Source organism: Calonectris borealis, chromosome 13, assembly GCF_964195595.1.
Source record: "Calonectris borealis chromosome 13, bCalBor7.hap1.2, whole genome shotgun sequence".
NCBI classification, from domain to species: Eukaryota; Metazoa; Chordata; class Aves; order Procellariiformes; family Procellariidae; genus Calonectris; species Calonectris borealis.
Window position 1 is genome coordinate 8,519,816 of NC_134324.1, and position 17,513 is coordinate 8,537,328.

Sequence of the window (17,513 nt, forward strand, 5' to 3'; positions counted from 1 at the left end):
GCAATGGCTGAAATACCTTGCATGCCAATGGAAGTTTCCTTCCCGAAGGTGAAACCAGAAATCCACCCTGCACCTCTGCCTGTTTCGACTGATTTTTTTTGCAAGCGGAGTTTGTTTGAAGTAACATCTGCTTTTGCTTTGGCCACTTTACGCTCATTAAATTAGTATCAATGAATTGCATAGCTGCTTTAAACCATGTCACATTGAACAGGGTGGTGAGGAAGATACTTGGGGGATTTTGGCCCTCTCCTGCAGCCCGTGCTGCTTGAGCCCTGCATCCCCCAGCACCCTGCGAGCTCTGCAGCCCTGGGTGCGCCGGGGCAGTGGGTGCTGCGCAGGGCGGCTGCTGGTGGCTGAGGGATTTTTCTCTCCCTTCACTAGGAGGCGCATGCAGATCATGAAGAGGTTTTGAAAGCCGTCACATCCTTCAAGTCCCTTGTGGTAGGTGGCAATTCTTAAAATAGAGCACTCCATTTCAGAGCTGCATTTCACAAAGAATGAGTCAAGCCTGACATTTGTCTCCTCATTAGAAAAAAAGGTCTTTTGGAATGGAAAAGATGGGTTATAAAGAATCTTAATTTCAAGTTTCAAGCCTAGAGCTGCCCCTCTGGCTGCGTGTTTCAGCAGTTACACGCTGGCTCTGAGGTCCCAGCAGCAGAAACGGAGGTTCTCCGACTTTCTCCTCCGCTGCAGAAAGCCAGGTGTGGGTAGTGGTGGCAGCGGGGTCCCTTTCATTTCCTTTTGCTTCCGTACCCTAATCATTTGCCACCTGAAACTAGACCACCCCTTGCTTGTTCAGATGAGCTGTGAAAGGTTAACACGGGTATCTGACTCAACCCCTCTGAGCCTCTTGAGCAACTCTTGGTTTTGTTGAGGTTTGCTCCCCGGGCATCAGGAGGCTTTGACCATATTGCAGGTAATTTGTGGCACCGGGTGCCGTGGCCATCGGCAGGGCACAGAGCAAGTGGCAGTGAAGGGATGAGTCAGAGATAACAAACCTATTTCTGTGAGCGGCGTTACCTACACCCCTCAAAGTCCTACTGCGATGAGATGAAAAAAAGGGGGAAAAGCCATCCCCGTGTGCAAGGTTTTACCCAGCAAAGCTTTTTTCGGTTATTAAAAAAAAGCTATAGTCTCTCTCGCTTTGTAGCCACTGAATACCTTTCACTATAACCACTCCAGATGTGGTCCAACTTCCTTCCTTAGCGCAGCAGATGCAAGTTTTCGGTGCTTAGCAGTGCAGATAAAAGATGGGGAGGAGAAAGTTCATAGAAAACAGGAAAGGGCGATCATGTTACATTTACTTAGAAAATCAGCTCCCTTTCCATTTATTCTAGTAGGTAATAGGGGAATAATTCAGTTAAATTACAAGGTGTCATGAATCTTTAGGAATGCTCGTAAATGATGGACAGTTTTACTTGAAATGTGTACTTGGGCGCTGAGCAATGTTAATTACATTATGACTACAAAGGTTCAGTGCGGGTTCAAGGTTAGACGGGCAGAGGTGCCCCTTGCGATGGACGCGTGGTCCCGTGGTGGGACCAGGGATGCTCCCGAGCGATGGCAGGGCAGGGACCGTGGAGCTGCATCGCATCTGCACAAACTGTAATGGATTGCTGTGGATTTTATATGGATTTGCATCCTGGGAATGTTGGATTCGGACACCCAGAGAGCCATCAAAGCACGTGATAGTTGTAAAACCAAAGGAAGCCCCCACAGTCTGGTTCTAAATTGTTTGTTTTCAGACCAGACCCAATGCAGCCTCTCTCTTTGAAGATCTGGATAGTCAAAGAGTTTCTATGAAACTGAGCTAGGAAGGAGGAAAATCTCTGTCAGAAACAGGGGTTTGGAAAAAAACAAGCAGCTGTTGAAAACTGAGCCGGGGTTTGGCTTTGCAGCAATTTTCCCCGTTGGCAGAGGGGTCAGTTAAAGCGAGCTTTGCTTGGATTTGCAGGGCTGTCGTTGCTCAGTCAGCATTGTTCTCTGCTTGCTGAAAGCTGCTGAAGGACTGGCTGCTCCGTGGAGCTCTACCAGTCCCCAGCTGCTGAGCATCGGTGCAGTCTTTTCAGTTATGGCACCTTCAAAAGCTTCTTTTTGTGCTACTCTACTGCACCGCTGAAATATTGCACCAAGTCCTGCTTTTGGGTTTGCAAATTTTGGTTAGAAAATATCTACCCATCTGATTCGTGGGGGCTTTGCATTGCTGCAAGCATAACTCTCTTTGCTGTTTGGGCAAAATGGGCAAAATCACTCTAAGAGTGATTAGAGCAGCAAAATTAGACATTTAACTCTGCGGCTCTCTTGGTTTGGAAAATGTGACCCTGGACTCTCAGAGGTAGGACTTGGAAAGAAAAGCTTGCTCAGTGCAGTTAGCAATTTCTTTGACATTTTAACGTATTCATTACTTCATAAATCGCTAGGCTGTGATTTTTTTAACAAACTTTGTGTAATAGAGCCAAAGCAGGCTTTCCTGATCCCTTGACATGACCAGCGCTGAGCCCACATGGCTGTAGGAGCATTGCTGGTGAAACCATCTTCGTTGGGATGGTTGGGGTTTGTGCCTGCCCTTTGGCTAACGAAGCACCCTGCTGTGATTCCCAGTCGCAATGCCAAGAGCTGAGGAAGAGGAAACAACTCGAACTGCAGATCCTTTCTGAATCCATCCAGCGCTGGGAAGGAGAGGACATAAAAACGATGGGAAACATCATCTACATGTCCCAGGTTATGGTACAGTGTGGGGGAAGTGAGGTGAGTGCAGTGCTCCTTCTCCTGGCTAAAGACATAGTGTCCAAATACCCCCTTGCTCATGGGATCATCGATGCAAGGCAGCAGCTATTCTCACCCCAGGCCAGCGAAGTGCTGACAAATAATGCTGATAAATAATTTTACCTGGGCAAGAGCGGTGCAATGTGCACATCTTTGGAGTCAGGCACCGCATCACGCCCCGGGGGCTTAGCTTCAGGCCTTTGGTGACACACTTTTCAAGCAAAAGAGGCATCTCAGTGTCGTATAGCACATTAATTTCCCTCCTCCCCCCCCTGTGACTTACTCTGAGAAATGCGAGTGACTTGAAAGTGTGCATTAGCATAACCATTTTGCCACGTCCTGTGCACGGCGCAGCGGCTGCTGTGATGTCCCACTCCAGAGCTGACTGCGCTTTGGAAATAACTGGAGGGATTCCTGCGCTACTGGTCCTAAAGCATCGCACCAGTGCTTGCCCCAGACCTTCACCAGTGGTGTTAAAGCCATGCATACAGCATGTTTGGTGTGGGAAAGTGCCTGTTATCACTGAATTGCTTGCTTGCCGTAGCAACTTTTCCCTGGGAAGGGAAGACCTGTAAAACAAAGCCCTGTAGAGTCTAGTCCCAGAGTCTTGTTTGGGATGTGAGATGCCTGGGGACATAAGGTCTTGGTCTTCTGAGGCACTCTGAAATGATTGGAAGAGGATTAGCAGGATGCAGACAAAAATGTGTGCAGGAAAAACTAGTACAGAAATGAGATGCTGTAAAGAAAAAAAGCCAAAATAATTGGTTTGGGGGTGATCTCTCGCAGGCTGCGATTCCAGCTGCAACAGGTTCAGTTTGCAGGAGGAAGGTGCTTGTGATGCATTGCAAACTGGACTAACCTAAATTCTTATCCCCCCAGGAGAAAGAAGAGCGATATTTCTTGTTGTTTTCAAGCGTTTTGCTGATGCTATCTGCAAGCCCACGGATGAGTGGGTTCATCTATCAGGTAGGCATGCTTAATTTGAAGTTGCAAGGGGTTAGGTGTGAAAAAGGAAATCAGATAGCTCTTATCAAATTCAAATTCTCTGCTTCCTTAAACCTCTCTGTTGTGATGCAAATGCCCCAGGCTGGGAACCAGGGCTTGGTTTTACCATGCCTGCCAGGACACTTAGTGCCTTTGTCCTGCCAACTGGTTAAACAGCATTTGGTAAGTGTGACTGCTGTGAAAAAAAAACCTCGCAGCATGTTGTCCTACCTGCTGTTCTCAAGAATTTTGTGTGTGTGTAAGGTGTCCTGACCCAGCTGTAGGGGTTTGCCCCACATGACCAGCCAGCCGCCTCTCAGGGTTGGGCCATCTCTGGAAAATACTTCACTACTGTAAAGCCCACTGTAAAGAGCCCAAAATTTCCACTCCGTGAGGCAACCCAAACGCTGCATTTTTTATGTTTTACCACTTGAATGGCTGCAATCAGGCTGTTGGGAGCTTGGCTTTTCTCCAGTTGCCTGAAACCATCAATACCCTCCAGGAAAAGGATGCTCTCCTGTTGATGTGTCGTTTGTCCTACACGAGGGTGATGAGGGAGACGGGAAGGATTTGGGAAGGATTTGACTGGGTTTTTAGGTTTTACCCACCAGCGGGAGTAAGGTGAGCAGGCAGTTCAGCATGCAAAACAGAGGGACAGGGAAGGCTTTCAGAAAAACCAGGGGAAGTTCATCCTCCTGACTTGGTTGTAAAAAGGGTTTGCACCTAGTGAAGGGAAAGGGCGGCAGATGAGCTGGGGATGACTCAGTTGTCATGGGAGCCTCTTCTCGGGGGTTTGACCTAGTTGTGCAGGGAAATCTAGATCCATACATTAAAGGAGAGTCTTCGTGCAAAATTTCCTTCACAAATTAGTTTTTAATGGCATTTCCCAAAGAGAAAGGAATCAGCAGAAACCAGCAGAACAGCCCCCGCTGGGAAGCAGATGCAGACACTGACTCCTCCTCAATTCTCCTAGGGAAAGCTGCCTTTGACGGGAATGACGCTGACAAAGCTGGAAGATGCCGAAGGGAACGAGCACATGTTTGAAATTGCAGGTCAGTGTGGCCCCTGCCTGGGGACATCCTCCCAGTCCAACCAGCAGTTGCCACTGGAGGTACTGGTCCTCCTCCTTCCCCCACCCACTGTGCCATGCTCTTCTTTTTGCTCTTTTACCATGCGTTGTCTGGGTTCCTGAGCATCTCCCTCCTGCTTGAGGCAACCTCAGTGCCCTTGAGCTCTGTCTCTGTGCTGGGCTGCTTTCGGAGACCATAGTGTTTTGTATGGGACAAATCTCCTGCCAGGGCTGGTTGTGGCCCCAGTAGCACTGCTCTATGCCGTGCATGCCCTGTCTGCGTCCGGGGTCCATCCCGTGCAGCTGTGAGCGCCTCGTTTATTGACAGATCTAACGGCTCTGGTCATCAGGTAGCTTTCCTAATGTTCCTCCCAATTTTTCCCTTCCATTTGTCTCATTACTTGTAGCTATACACGGTTGTCATGCTCAGTGACTTGGCTGCAGTGCAGCTATTTGTGCTGGTGGTATTTGGTGTCGAGGTCCTGTTCATCATGGAAATGTTGCATTTGCTTACTTTTAACGTTAAATAATTCCTCACACGTTCATCTCGCCAGTTCCCTTAGCTTTTCTGTGCTGCTCCCACGCTGGCTGGCACTGGGTGCCCAGAGCACCACGGGCAGTCACATCTTTGCACTGGCCTTTTGCAGCCGCTGGACTTTGCAAGCTGAGGAGCCATTTGCTGCTGTGCCGAGTTGAGCTCACCCTGTGTTTCCTCCTGGGTCTCTACCACTTGCTAAAGACGATTATTTAATCCTCCGCAGGGAACATGATGGAGCGGATCACTGTGTCCTGCAGCACCAGCCAGGACTTGCACGAATGGCTTGACCACTTGCAAAGGCTGACCAAAGGGACGTGCAACACCGTCTCCAAAACGCAGTCCTGGAGCGCTCATTCGGTAAGCATCTCGCCTCCCCAGCCTCTCTGCTGCCTAGGGTTCCTCAGCGCTGCCTGATCTCTCTGTTTCGGCAATGCACCTTGGTACTGAGGTAATGTGTACGGCTGTAAGACACACCCTGCAGTTTTGCTTGTCACCGTGTCGTGCTTGTACCATTTTACATGTATCCTGCCCTATTTTTATTGCAACAAGGTGTTGCAAAGGAGTTCACAGTGAACTCTTGTCCATCCCCCTCTGCTTCTCTACGTTATTTGGTGGCTAACAGTCTTCGTTTGCTTCTCATCTATTTTCTCAGACATTTAGTTCAGCCGGACAGATCCGTGGGCCTCTGGAACCCCCCAAAATCCTCAAGCCCTGGAGCCTGAGCTGCCTCCGTCCTGCTCCTCCACTCAGACCGTCGGCAGCGCTGAGTTACAAAGAGGTAACCATCCCGCGTGCCTGCAGAGGACCGTGGTTTCATGGCAATCCCTAGTGCTCGTGTCCGGGGTTCTTATCCCGTAGCGAGGGCACAGAAGCTTAGGTTAATGGGGATGTTGAGAGAAATGACTCTGCCCCAGTCCTGCGAGGGACGCTGGTCGCTGCGGCTGGCTTTGTGCTACGCGTGAAGCGTGAGCACGCGTGTTTGCAGGCTCAGCCTTGTTCCCGATGTTCGCTGTCGGCTGCTGTAGCCAGCGCCCTCGGCTGCTGGATGTCACCGGTCACGCAGTGGGGTGTCCCGCAGCCGTGCGTGTCCCACTGGTGCTGTGGAGCTGCCTCCCCTCCTCCTCCTCCTCCTCCTGCCTTGGTCTGAGCCACGGGTGGGAGCTGGGCTCCCTGCCGGGACGTGCTGCATCGAGAGGAGCTGTAGCCGCGGCTCGGCGTTGCCCAGACCGGCGCTGCAGGACCGAGCAGCGATGCTGCACCAAGAGGAAGAGGAAAAAGGCCTGTTGGTATTTCTCGTGTCTTCCACCCTGGGTTTTGGTGGCTGGAGCAGGGCTCCCTGCAGCAGCCGTGGGGCTGCTTCGCTGCCCACCCGAGTGTTTTACACACCCGTACCCTGCTGGGAGGCAGCAGCCCGAGGGATCGCTTCTCCCCCAGAAACCCCAAGCCTGGGAGGTAGGAGGTGGCGTGGGGAAACCCAAAATACAACCCGGCTCCAATTCTCACCCCCCGCTGTAACTGCAGTGCTCTCCTTCCCTACCTCATGTTAAACTTTTGGGATTACTCACCAGTAACTTGGGTAACGTTCCTCTTACTGAGTGAGCACTCCGGTTCTGAGTCAGCCGCCTTTCTTGGTACAGCGGCCCTGGGAGCGTCACTGCCCGGGCTCCCAGTGGGGACAGGGATGAGGAGGGGGCTCGCACCCCCCGGCCCCCCAGCACTCGGGGATGGAGAGCCCGGCAGCTGGGGGGGACTGTGGGTCCGCTACTCCAGGTAGAGATGTTAGGTAGCCTCACGGCATTTTGTTACATTTATTTCTTAAGATTTGTAAAACAACGCATTTCAGTTCGGGAATTTAATTGTTCAAAAACCAGCCAAGCAAACTGGAAATGACCCTTAATCTTTGCATGGTCCAAATCCCTAACGTAGATTAAACCATTTCTTGCTTGCATGGTGAATTAAAATATAGGAGGAGGCTTGAATTAGAAGAGAAATTTTTCTGTGTGAAAGTGCAAGGCTGATATTTGTTTATAAGGTAGGCCAAAACCACAGATTGAGTGATATCATTAATACCACGGTCCTTTCTCAGTTTCTCAGTTGTCCCCTGCCGCGCATAGCGGGAGTTAAACTCCCCGTGTAAAAACCAGGCGGGAGGTTTTTGCCAGAGAGGCGGTGCAGGCAGGCAGCCCCGAGGGGCGGGATGCTGCCGCAGGCGGGATGGTAGCGTGCAAGGTGTCAAAGGACCAAAAATGTGGTTTGCACGGGAGTGGGCTGTGCCGGCCACGTTGGTGGAAACCCAAAGTCCAATGGGTCCACCAGAGCTGGAGCAGAGCTGGGCAGGCACAGTCTGGTACCCAGTCAGTCCAGCCTGAGCCTGGGGGCAGCTTCCCACTCAGGGGAGGGACTCGTGGACACCAGCCTGCCATGACAAATGTGAAATAAGTTCAGTTTTTGGCCCAAGCAGATCTGCATCTGCCTCGTCCCTCCCTCCGGGGTGCTCAATCACTAAGCAGAATTCCTATTTCACTGTATTTTTTATTTTTTTTTAATTTAAAGTAGGGCACAAAATAAACTATGCTAACAGCTCGGTGCAAGTCACCTTCCTATAATGAAGATATAATGAAGGAATACAAATTTCAAAGGTTATTTGCAGGGAAGGGAGTGGGGGAGTTTGATTGAAAGATTAGAGATTTTCAGACATCCAGTGTTACTTTAATTGGCTTCTAGTAGTGTAGGACGGGATGGCACAGTCGTGTGCATTTCCTCGTACCTAGCTGTGCTCAGGAAACCCCAGAACCTGCTTGCGTACCGCACAGCACTCTTGTTATTTCCATTGAAATTGGGTCATTTTTCCTGTTCTGTTTCCAGTAATCATTTGAAATGACAGAGCAGGTGCTGTGGGTAAAGCGGTGTGTCCGGATTCAGGTTAGCGAAGGGAAAGAGGTTTACGGATGATTTCTTCTACTTCTTTTCTTTTTTTTTTTAAATGGCCTGCTTTGCATTAGGTGAAGGGTTTATAACATCGGCATTCAGGACTTTGCTGGCCAGACCTGCAGGAGAGCCGCGTGGCTCCCTGTGCCGAGCATCCCGGGGATGGGACCCTCCACGGGGTGTGCAGGGAGCTCCCTGTCCTGCCAGCGGAGCTGGGAGATGCTGCTGCGCTGATGCCTGACGCTGTCAGGTCTCCAGTGAGGATGGCAGGTCCCCTCTGGGAGGAGACACAGTCCTGGGGACTTGTCACCAGGGTGGGCAGAGCATCCATCATCCCGGCTGGGTCAGGTTGAAGACCACAGGACCACATGGGGCCAGACCCTGAGCTGCTCCCCGGGGCTCGGACGGAGCCGGGCGCGCGGGGCGGCTGCAGCATTGGCTAGCACCGAGGGTGCTGCATTTTTAAGCACCATTCTCTTAGACAGCCAACATCTACAGAAACCTACTACTAACTGAGGAGGCATGTCTCTATTTTGATGTGTTTAGAGTGTATTAATGTCCACTTACCATGCATTTCACATGTAATTTTTTCAGTTTTGCATGACACCGTGCTCCTTTGCATGTTGATAGTGCTCTAAAACCAGTACGGAGGGTGTGCCATATTAATCGCAAAACTAACATTTAAATCTGTTTTAGAATTGTGGATTTAATGGACTTGGTCAATAAAATCATCAATCTCTCACACTCATCTTCTCTTTCTTTGCATATTCATTGTAGAGGATGTCTTATATCTTAAAGGTAAGGGTAGATACATCTCTTTGGCTTGTTGTGGCAAAGAATGCTTATTCCTGTTCACGCTTCTCGTGCTTGCATGACCCTAATTTTGCCTGGCTGTATCAGTAAGTTATCGTGAGAGTCAGTGGTGACTGGCAAATATATTTTGAGATAACTCTCACGAAGGATTTAGTATTATGGTACTGAAACTTCCTGGCATGCCTCTTCTGCTTAAAATCCATATTGCATGTAACCTACTAATACACTAATTTTCTCCAAATCAGCAAGACTTGTATCTCTGTGAAGGAGATAAAAGCTTGTGTTTCTTACTTGTGGAGTCATAGCAAACACTAACTTTATGTGTATTTGTTTGTTCTCTGTGTATGTGGGGGAGGATTTATACTCTCAAACAAATCGTTTGCAAACAATGTCATTTGCCAACTGTTTTATATTAGAAATCAGATCGAGTCAAGGAAATAAACAACATTATAGGGTTTTCTAACAAAGACCACAGAGTTGGTAAGCAGACTGAAAGTGCTGTGGATGTGTTTGAATTCTTTGGCTAAAGGATCTTAGCTGAGAATTGAATTTGCTAGAGGAGCTTGTCCTGGCCCAGACCTGCAGGTGCAGTTCCCACTGCTGTTCCAGGGAGCAGTGGGCCACAACTAGTGCACGGGAAGGGCAAAAAGCATCATTTTCCCCAACTTTGTCATTGTCTGCTTTGTAGTTCTCTAATTTGTTCTGCGTAACATGGATAGCTGCATTCAGCTGCGCTGCTCCCCTGTTTGAGCTGCCTTTGATTCTGGTTAAACACAAGAGTCTGTTTCTCTATAGGATTCCAGCAAAAGTCCAAAAACAATGAAGAAATTTCTTCCAAAAAGGAAAACTGAGAGAAAACCATCTGATGAAGAGTTTGTAATTCGGAAAAGTAAGTGTTGTATTTTTCTCTTCTTTTTGGAGGTTTCTGTGTGCTCGGTGATCTCCGCGGGACTTTGAGAACAGCCTTTCTTGCGGAGCAGGATGCGACAGGATGCTCACGTTGTGAGCAAGCCTGCGTGCTGCTGAGCACGGGAGGCTTCTGGAAGCGCACTGGTCCTCAGCCTCTGAGGATCCCCTCCCAGTTATGACTGCCAGACGTGCTACCACCCTCCTTGTGATGGCTAGCACAAGGTCACAGGTTGTGGGTGGTCTTGTTCTTGGTACGAAGGCAAGGAACTACTTCCAAGTAGTGAAAAGCTGCAGTAAAACTGCACATCAACAGTTAATCAAAATACATCTGAGAGTTGGGACAAACCCTTACCTGGCCATGCCAGCAGGTCCTGGAACGGCTTCCATGGGGGATCAGGCAACAAAAAAAGGCCCTATCCCTGCAGGGGTGTTCACCTGCAAAGAGGGATGTCCTGACAGCTCCCTGAAGTCCACTTGGGACATTCCTCGAGGGTTTTACATGAAAGGCCATGGTCACCCGTCAGTGAGCTGCTGCAGCGTACAGCCTGAAGGTCAGTTGTCTCCCTCGAGAAGACAGCACTAAGCTAAGGCTGGAAACGAAGGCTTCGCGTTTCCAAGTCCTGCTCTGATGCGGCTGTACCAGACCCCTCCTAGCAGGGCAGCTCTGCCTACCCATCTCCCGCTGCTGCCTGCACCCAAAGTCAGGCATCGCCCCCTGAGTTTTGCTGAGATGAGCAGCTAGAAGTGCGTTTTCATACGGTTTAGTCATGGTGCTCAATGCCACAGGACGTTGCAAAGGCCAGAAAACGTAAAGGACCTCAAAAGCGAATTGGGCAAAGTCCCAGAGACAGTGTCAGTCAAGGAAAGAGCACGCTCTCCTGCTCAGGGACTTGGGAACAAAGGCTGGGCGAGATGAAGCCAGAGCACTTTGCTTTTTGTGATAGCTGTTGCCTGCAATGTTTTACAGGTACTGCTGCGCTGGAAGAAGATGCTCAGATCCTGAAGGTGATCGAGGCATATTGCACTGGGGCAGGCTTCCAGCAAGCCCTCAGCTCAGGTGGGCACACAACCAGATTATTTAGTTCTTACTCTGCCTGCAACACTGATAACCCCTCTGGGAAAAAACAGAGGGTTGCATCATACAGCAACGAGACTTATGCTAGGAAACTGTGTGGTGTTCAATCTTCAAGATAAGGGAGCTTCATCTACCTAGCGGTTTAGTTGCCATTGTTTTTCTTCTAAACACAGAAAATGAAGCAGGTAGGAGGGCAGATGAGACACAGCTATTTCACCAGCACTTGTTAGGAATTAAGCAAACCTAGTCAGTGCCTGTGGCTGTCAGCACTGAAAACCTGATGGTAATCTCAGGTTGCATATAGCTTTAGAAAGGAAGCATGAATATTATCTCTCAATCAGCTGCATGTTTAAGAACAAGCTGTTTCATAAGAACCTATCTAACATCTTCAACTCTGGAAATAAAACTATTTATCATTGCTGGTGAGATGTCAAATTAAATCACTGAACTAATGGTACATTTAAAAAAGGGAGGCCGTGTTTCTTCTGCGAGCTCTTGACCCTAATCGAATGATTTCATTTATAAGTCATGATGTAGCTTTAGATGCAATGAGCACTCTTGAAAACTTTCCACTTGCTGCTTTAGCTCCAGGGTAGCGGTACGTATATTTAACCGTGGCAGACAGCCGGCGGCTGCTCGAGCCCCCGCGTCCCTGGCTTGCCCCAGGCTTGCAGAGGAGCAGGGAGAACGAGGGCTGCTGTCTCCAGAGCGGTGTGGGCATCAGAGAAAGTCTCCCTTTTTCTTCCTGATGAGTAACTCTTGTACACAGGCTCCCGTAAAGACTCCATCCCCCAAGTCCTTCTTCCTGAGGAAGAGAAAATCATCATAGAGGAAACACGAAGCAACGGCCAGACTGTCACCGAGGAAAAGTAAGCGTGGCTGCTCTCCACCTGCAGATTCCCTTGTCGCTTTTTGGAGGGACATTAAAAACTAATGCCCTCTCCTTCTGCATCTGTGCAGAGGCGTGGGGCTGGTGTCACCGACTGCTGCCTTAGTCCTGGCGAGAACCATTGGGCTACTTCAGTTGCTATTTTGTCCCTTTTTAAGAACAGAGCCGCCTTCCCAGCGGCTCTGACGTGGCTGTAGCCCTCCGGGAGTCTGTGTGCCGGGTCCCGAGAGCCAGTTTATCGAGTCCCAGATGTAGCTAATGGGGTCAGGGAGGACAGAACCAAACAAGCGGCTTTTTTTTTTTTTTTTTAGCTACTGACACACTGGGCTGCTGCTACCCCTCGGGAGCCTGCCTTTTTTTTTTTTTAGCGGGTGATGCTGTCTGTGGGTGCTCCCACCCTCCCAGCATCTGGGTGACTGCGTTGATCCGCTCCTTTACTAACCCAGACAGTGCATTCCTTTCATGCTTTGCTTTTTTTTTTTTGCAGCATAAGGAATCGAGGCCATTTTACAAAAGATGCTCAGGCATTTCCAGTTTTAAAATCATTGTTATTTATTGCAGTAGTGTAAACAAGGAAGCCAAAGCCGCAGACCTTTGTTGATAACTTAAAGATAGCAGAACAAGGTATTTTTCTTGAGTTTTGAGAAAAGAGCCCTGAATTTTGGACCGGTGGCCTATAAATGGGCTGTGTTTCCATAGTCCCCTCACAGGCAGCAGCAATAGCTGCAACCTGATGCTTGCAAAGCAGAAGCTGGAAGCTCTTTCCCCATCAGCACCTCGCTCACAAAAGCTCCCATGCTGTTGCTGTTTTGCTGCACTCCAGCTCTTTTTATTTCCTTTTTTTTGCATTTCTTTTTGCAGGAGCCTTGTTGACACGGTTTATGCACTGAAAGATGAAGTCAAAGAACTGAAGCAGGTAATTTGAGTGGTTTTTGTTTGTGCTGGCTGCACCGGGTCGTTGTCTTATACTGGTCAGTGCCCAGCAAAGGTCTTGCTGATGCTGGCGCCTGCAGCTCCCTGAATCAGCATTAGTTTTCTTCTGGATTAGCTCCCTGAATCAGCTCACCACGCAGTCCCTTGAGCACCAGAGCCAGCAGGAGGGAAGGAGTAGTTGGTCTTTGTCGTAACATGAAATTTTCCCCCTTCTCTAAAAGCTCTTTCAACTTGACTGTTCATTTTATAGGAGTCTGGTGGATACCAATTTGTGTAGACTCAGAGGGAACATGTCCTCCTCCCTCCAGCCCCAAGCCTGGAGGTGGGAGACATCACCCCAGGAGAACAGGGTCCTCCAAACCCAGGCTAAAATTAGGTTTCCAGGAGGGTGCTTCTGCCTGCTCAAAGTCACCGGGACTTTCGTGCAGGTCTGCAAGGGAGTAAGGGTCTGCTTGAGCAGATCGGACCACAAGTAACCCGTGTTGTTCGTCCTCACAAGGCGGCAGTGACCTGTCAAATGTCCGTGGGATGTCATCGCCTCTGAGCCACCAGGCACGTGGAAGTACCTCATTGCATAGAGCGCATGGGCATTAACTGCATCTTTATTCCTTTATTTTTCCCCTCGCAGGAGAACAAAAGGATGAAACAGTGTTTGGAGGAAGAGCTTAAATCCAGGAAGGACTTGGAGAAGCTGGTTAGAAGGCTGCTGAAGCAGACCGATGAGTGTGGCAGGGAGGACACGGGGCGCAAGTCGTCCCTGATCGCCTGAATTCGGGGAGAAGCTGCTGGCAGTGGTGTGTGACCTCAGGTGTTTTTTGGGAAGCGGAACTGGATCCTTTGCCTCTTCTTGCTCCTTATTTTGTTGGTTTTGGGAATTTTGTTACCAAAAAAAAAAGTCATAGAGAAAAAAAAATAGTTTTTCTTCCATCCAATAAGGAAATAAACCAGAAACAATCGATCACAACTAAACCAGTAAGCAAGCGGTCCATGATTCACAATTCATCTGCAGCAACTAATACCTCATCGTACCTGCTACTGGGAGCAAATACAAACTCTGCTAATGATTGCTGCTCACAAAGGGTTTGGCAGCAGTTTCTTAGAGGAAGCTTAAGCACTTTTTAATGCTTTCATTCTTTTCAAAAGCACCGGTACCTATTTATTGAATGAAAACATTATTGAGGTGGCATTGAGCAGAAACCAAAAAGCACCATGCTCCTCTTTTCAGATAATCACAACTGGGGAAGCTTTTCCCATCCACCTTCTTTTTCCCCATTAGTTGACTGTAGCGAACTAGAGCCCAGCAATACTGTGGTTCCCGTGTGGCCTTGATACTGATGTAAAACGTGCAATTAACATGAAGACATTTGAACTCCTTGGGGAAGTCAGATCTGGAGCACCTGTCAGAGCGCATGGGAAGGTATGTTGCACAGTACTGCCTCCTAACAGCTCGTGATTAGCACAACAGGTAACTGCTGTTCTGCCCCCCATCCCTTTTCTTATGCATGACCTGTAACTCCTACCCCCTGCTTTGTTTTCACATTGAGTGTCCAGGTATCGTATGAGTTTATAGAGTTTTGCCGTGCTTCCCCTTGCAGGACATGCTTTTCTCTGTATGAAATGTAAACACTGCTTGACAACAAAAACAACCCCCAACTGTGCTGGTTCCCTGCTCCCTTCTGCCCACGTTAGGCTCTCCATCGCTCCTTCCCAAAGGCTGGGAATATAGCCAACGGCCACTTCTCCCCCATCGCCCCAAAGGGGCTTTCTGCTAGGAAAAAGGAACTTTCTCTTGGGATAGGAAAGCTATTTATGCTTTGACAAGAGCTGGAACGCTCCTAGGGCAAGGACGTGCAACACCCTTCCAGATCCCTGCACAGCTCCTCGGACACAGCACACAGGCAACATGCATATGTATCGGCTATCTTCATCTTACTTGGTGTTATACCTTAGTTTAGAACTGATGTTTTCCTTCCTTCCTTAGCAGCATTATAAAAGTAACCTTCTGTTAAAGTTAATGATAAGTCTTACGTATATCACAGGGCAGCATGGTCCCAGGGTGTGCGGACACACCACGGCTCATTACAGCCACACTGTTACGTTGGTCATGAAGGACATAACAGAGGCAATAATTACAACTCCCTCCTTGCAACTAAAATTTAGCCAGAACATAGCAAATGGTGTTTGGGGAGAGCGAGACTCAAAAACATCACAAGGAGAGTAAAAAAGAAACCCTCTTTAGATCTAAGCTGTTTCTAGGACAAAACAGAGGTCTTTTTTTTGCTCTGGCTACATTTGCCATCTCCAGAACATCCCAGCTGGATGGCAGCTCTCCGCGTCCCTGCCCAGGCACACAGTTGAGCGGTTTGGTCAGCCGCCAAGCCCTACTGTGCTGGTTAATCGTTTTCCAGGATAACGACCTTTGCTGCACACCGAGCAGCTCCCGCCGCTGTCCTGGGATGCCGTCCCCACACACCCCAGCATTGCCTGGTCCAGCTGCCTGCCCAAAGGCAGGCTGGGGACCGGGCTCGCGACGTGCAGCCGGTGCAAGGAAGCAAACCAAGGGCCATTTATGCTCCTAGGAGAGGGTAGAAATGTTTCCCTGCTGCCCCCCAGTTTAGTTGAAACCTGTGCTGTGTACATATGCATGTTTGTAAGATGTAATGTGATGGAGGGCACACTGGGACATTTTGGATCAAGCGTTTGTCAAGAGCTAGAAGCCAAAAAAGACAAGAAAATAAAATAAAAAGGAAAAGAAGCCATGCCGGATGGACAGCAATGTTTCCATATTTACTTTGTTTACAATGCTTTGTAAATAGGTTCCAGTGAGTCTGTCTTTAGATGGATGTTGTGTCAGCTGCCTTCCAGTTTATCTTTGTCATGTAGGTTTATTTACTGTAACTACTTATGCAAGTTCAACTTTTCTAACATGTTTTTATTTTGAACAGTTTTTTAATTGACATTTTCAACAAATAAAGAAGGATAAAAATCGCTTCTTAGCTCTCGGTGCTGCTTCCTTTGTTTCCACCATGAAAGCAAAGCCAGTGCTTGCTCTGGGCATCCCCGATTTGCTCAAAATGCCCATGGCTGCATCATCCACCCTCCAATTTACTGGATGCTGGTGGGGATACTGGTGCAAATGGTGGTGCTGGCACTTGGGCTGTTGCTCCCACCATCACCCGGACCCGCAGCAGAGAGGGCACCTGGAACCAGGGGAAGGAGATGCATTTCCATCCCTCAAGCCCTGCTCGCACTCTGCTAACGAGTTCTTCATGGAGAATTAGCTGCTCTCCGCTGCACCGGTGGGTTGCTGTAGATAAGTGACTTCCTGCCTGTTTGAGATTTTTTAGTTAGTGCGTGTTTTTTTTCTGGAGATTAGGTGTGGTGACAGGATTTCCTTTGGTCTACCGCTTGGACAAGACCTCTCCTGCACGCTGGTATTTTTAACTCTTTGGTAGAGATACGCCACACGCTCAGCCCGCAGCCGGAGCGGGAGGATCGAGGGCAGGAGGGCCAGACCCTGCTCTCCCTCCCCAAACACAGCGTTCGGAGTGGGAAAAAGAACAAGCAAAAAAGAAACACAGGCTGCGGGCACAAGTGGTGTTTTGGGGAATTATTGCAGAGCTGCATCCAGACCCGAGCGCCCCAGAGCCTGCACTGGGCAGAAGAGCAAGGAGGAGACATTCCCCGGGCTCGTTTTGGGGGGGAGCATCTCCACTCCCGGGTCCCCATGGGGCCAGATCCAGGCCTTAAGCAGAGACCCTCCATCCCGCTCTCCCACTGAATAAGGGGCCCCTTTGGCCCCTTCTCTTACGCCAGCTCCCAAACAGCCCTTTTGCATGACCCAGCTCCAACGCAGGCAGCACCAGCATCCTCCAAGCAGCAGGGTTTGGCTCCAAACAACCATCAATGTGAAAAAATCAGAAAAAAAAACCCAAAACAAACCAACTTAACCTGCACAGCCCAAAACACTGCCGCAGCTGGGGACGCCCTGGAGGTGCCCGTTCACAGGGGGCTGCTCCTGCCGACCGCTGTTGTGGTTTAACCCAGCAGGCAGCTAAACACCACACAGCCGTTCGCTCACTCCGCCCCCCCCCCGGGGATGGGGAAAGAATTGGGGAAAAAAGTAAAATTTGTGGGTTGAGATAAAGACAATTTAATAGGACAAAAAACTAAAGGAAAATAAAAATAATCATCATCATCATCATAAAAAAAGAATGATAAAAGACTCTATAAAATAAGTGATGCACAATGCAATTGCTCACCACCCACCGACCGATGCCCAGCCAGTTCCCGAGCAGCGGTCACTGCTCCCCGGCCAACTCCCCCCAGTTTATATACTCAGCATAACATCATATGGTATAGAATATCCCTTTGGCCAGTTTGGGTCAGCTGTCCCAGCTGTGCCTGCTCCCAGCTTCTCGCTGGCAGGGCATGAGAAGCTGAAGAGTCCTTGACAAGTGTAAGCACTACTTAGCAACAACTAAACATTGTTATCAACATTATTCTCATCCTAAATCCAAGACACAGCCCTATACCAGCTACTAGGAAGAAAATTAACTCTATCCCAGCCGAAACCAGGACAACCGCCCCAGTGCGGCACCACTCCACG

At 49.2% G+C, this 17,513-nt stretch overlaps 1 protein-coding gene across 6 annotated transcripts in view; it reads left to right on the forward strand.

Annotated features, from left to right (window-relative positions):
• The window catches only part of ARHGEF6 (Rac/Cdc42 guanine nucleotide exchange factor 6), a 48,971-nt gene extending 31,699 nt beyond the window's left edge, over positions 1 to 17,272 (forward strand). For 2 of the 6 annotated variants that reach the window (XM_075162006.1, XM_075162002.1), the window contains 12 exons: positions 382 to 441; positions 2,602 to 2,748; positions 3,646 to 3,732; positions 4,724 to 4,802; positions 5,581 to 5,714; positions 6,010 to 6,135; positions 9,063 to 9,083; positions 9,894 to 9,987; positions 10,975 to 11,064; positions 11,852 to 11,951; positions 12,833 to 12,887; positions 13,533 to 17,272. In XM_075162006.1, the coding sequence (XP_075018107.1) occupies positions 382 to 441; positions 2,602 to 2,748; positions 3,646 to 3,732; positions 4,724 to 4,802; positions 5,581 to 5,714; positions 6,010 to 6,135; positions 9,063 to 9,083; positions 9,894 to 9,987; positions 10,975 to 11,064; positions 11,852 to 11,951; positions 12,833 to 12,887; positions 13,533 to 13,673 (1,134 nt within the window). In that variant the 3' untranslated portion in view covers positions 13,674 to 17,272. The remainder of the gene's footprint in view (positions 1 to 381; positions 442 to 2,601; positions 2,749 to 3,645; positions 3,733 to 4,723; positions 4,803 to 5,580; positions 5,715 to 6,009; positions 6,136 to 9,062; positions 9,084 to 9,893; positions 9,988 to 10,974; positions 11,065 to 11,851; positions 11,952 to 12,832; positions 12,888 to 13,532) is intronic. The other 4 variants (XM_075162003.1, XM_075162005.1, XM_075162000.1 and 1 more) reach the window with 3 other exon arrangements.
• Positions 17,273 to 17,513: the final 241 nt, after the last annotated feature.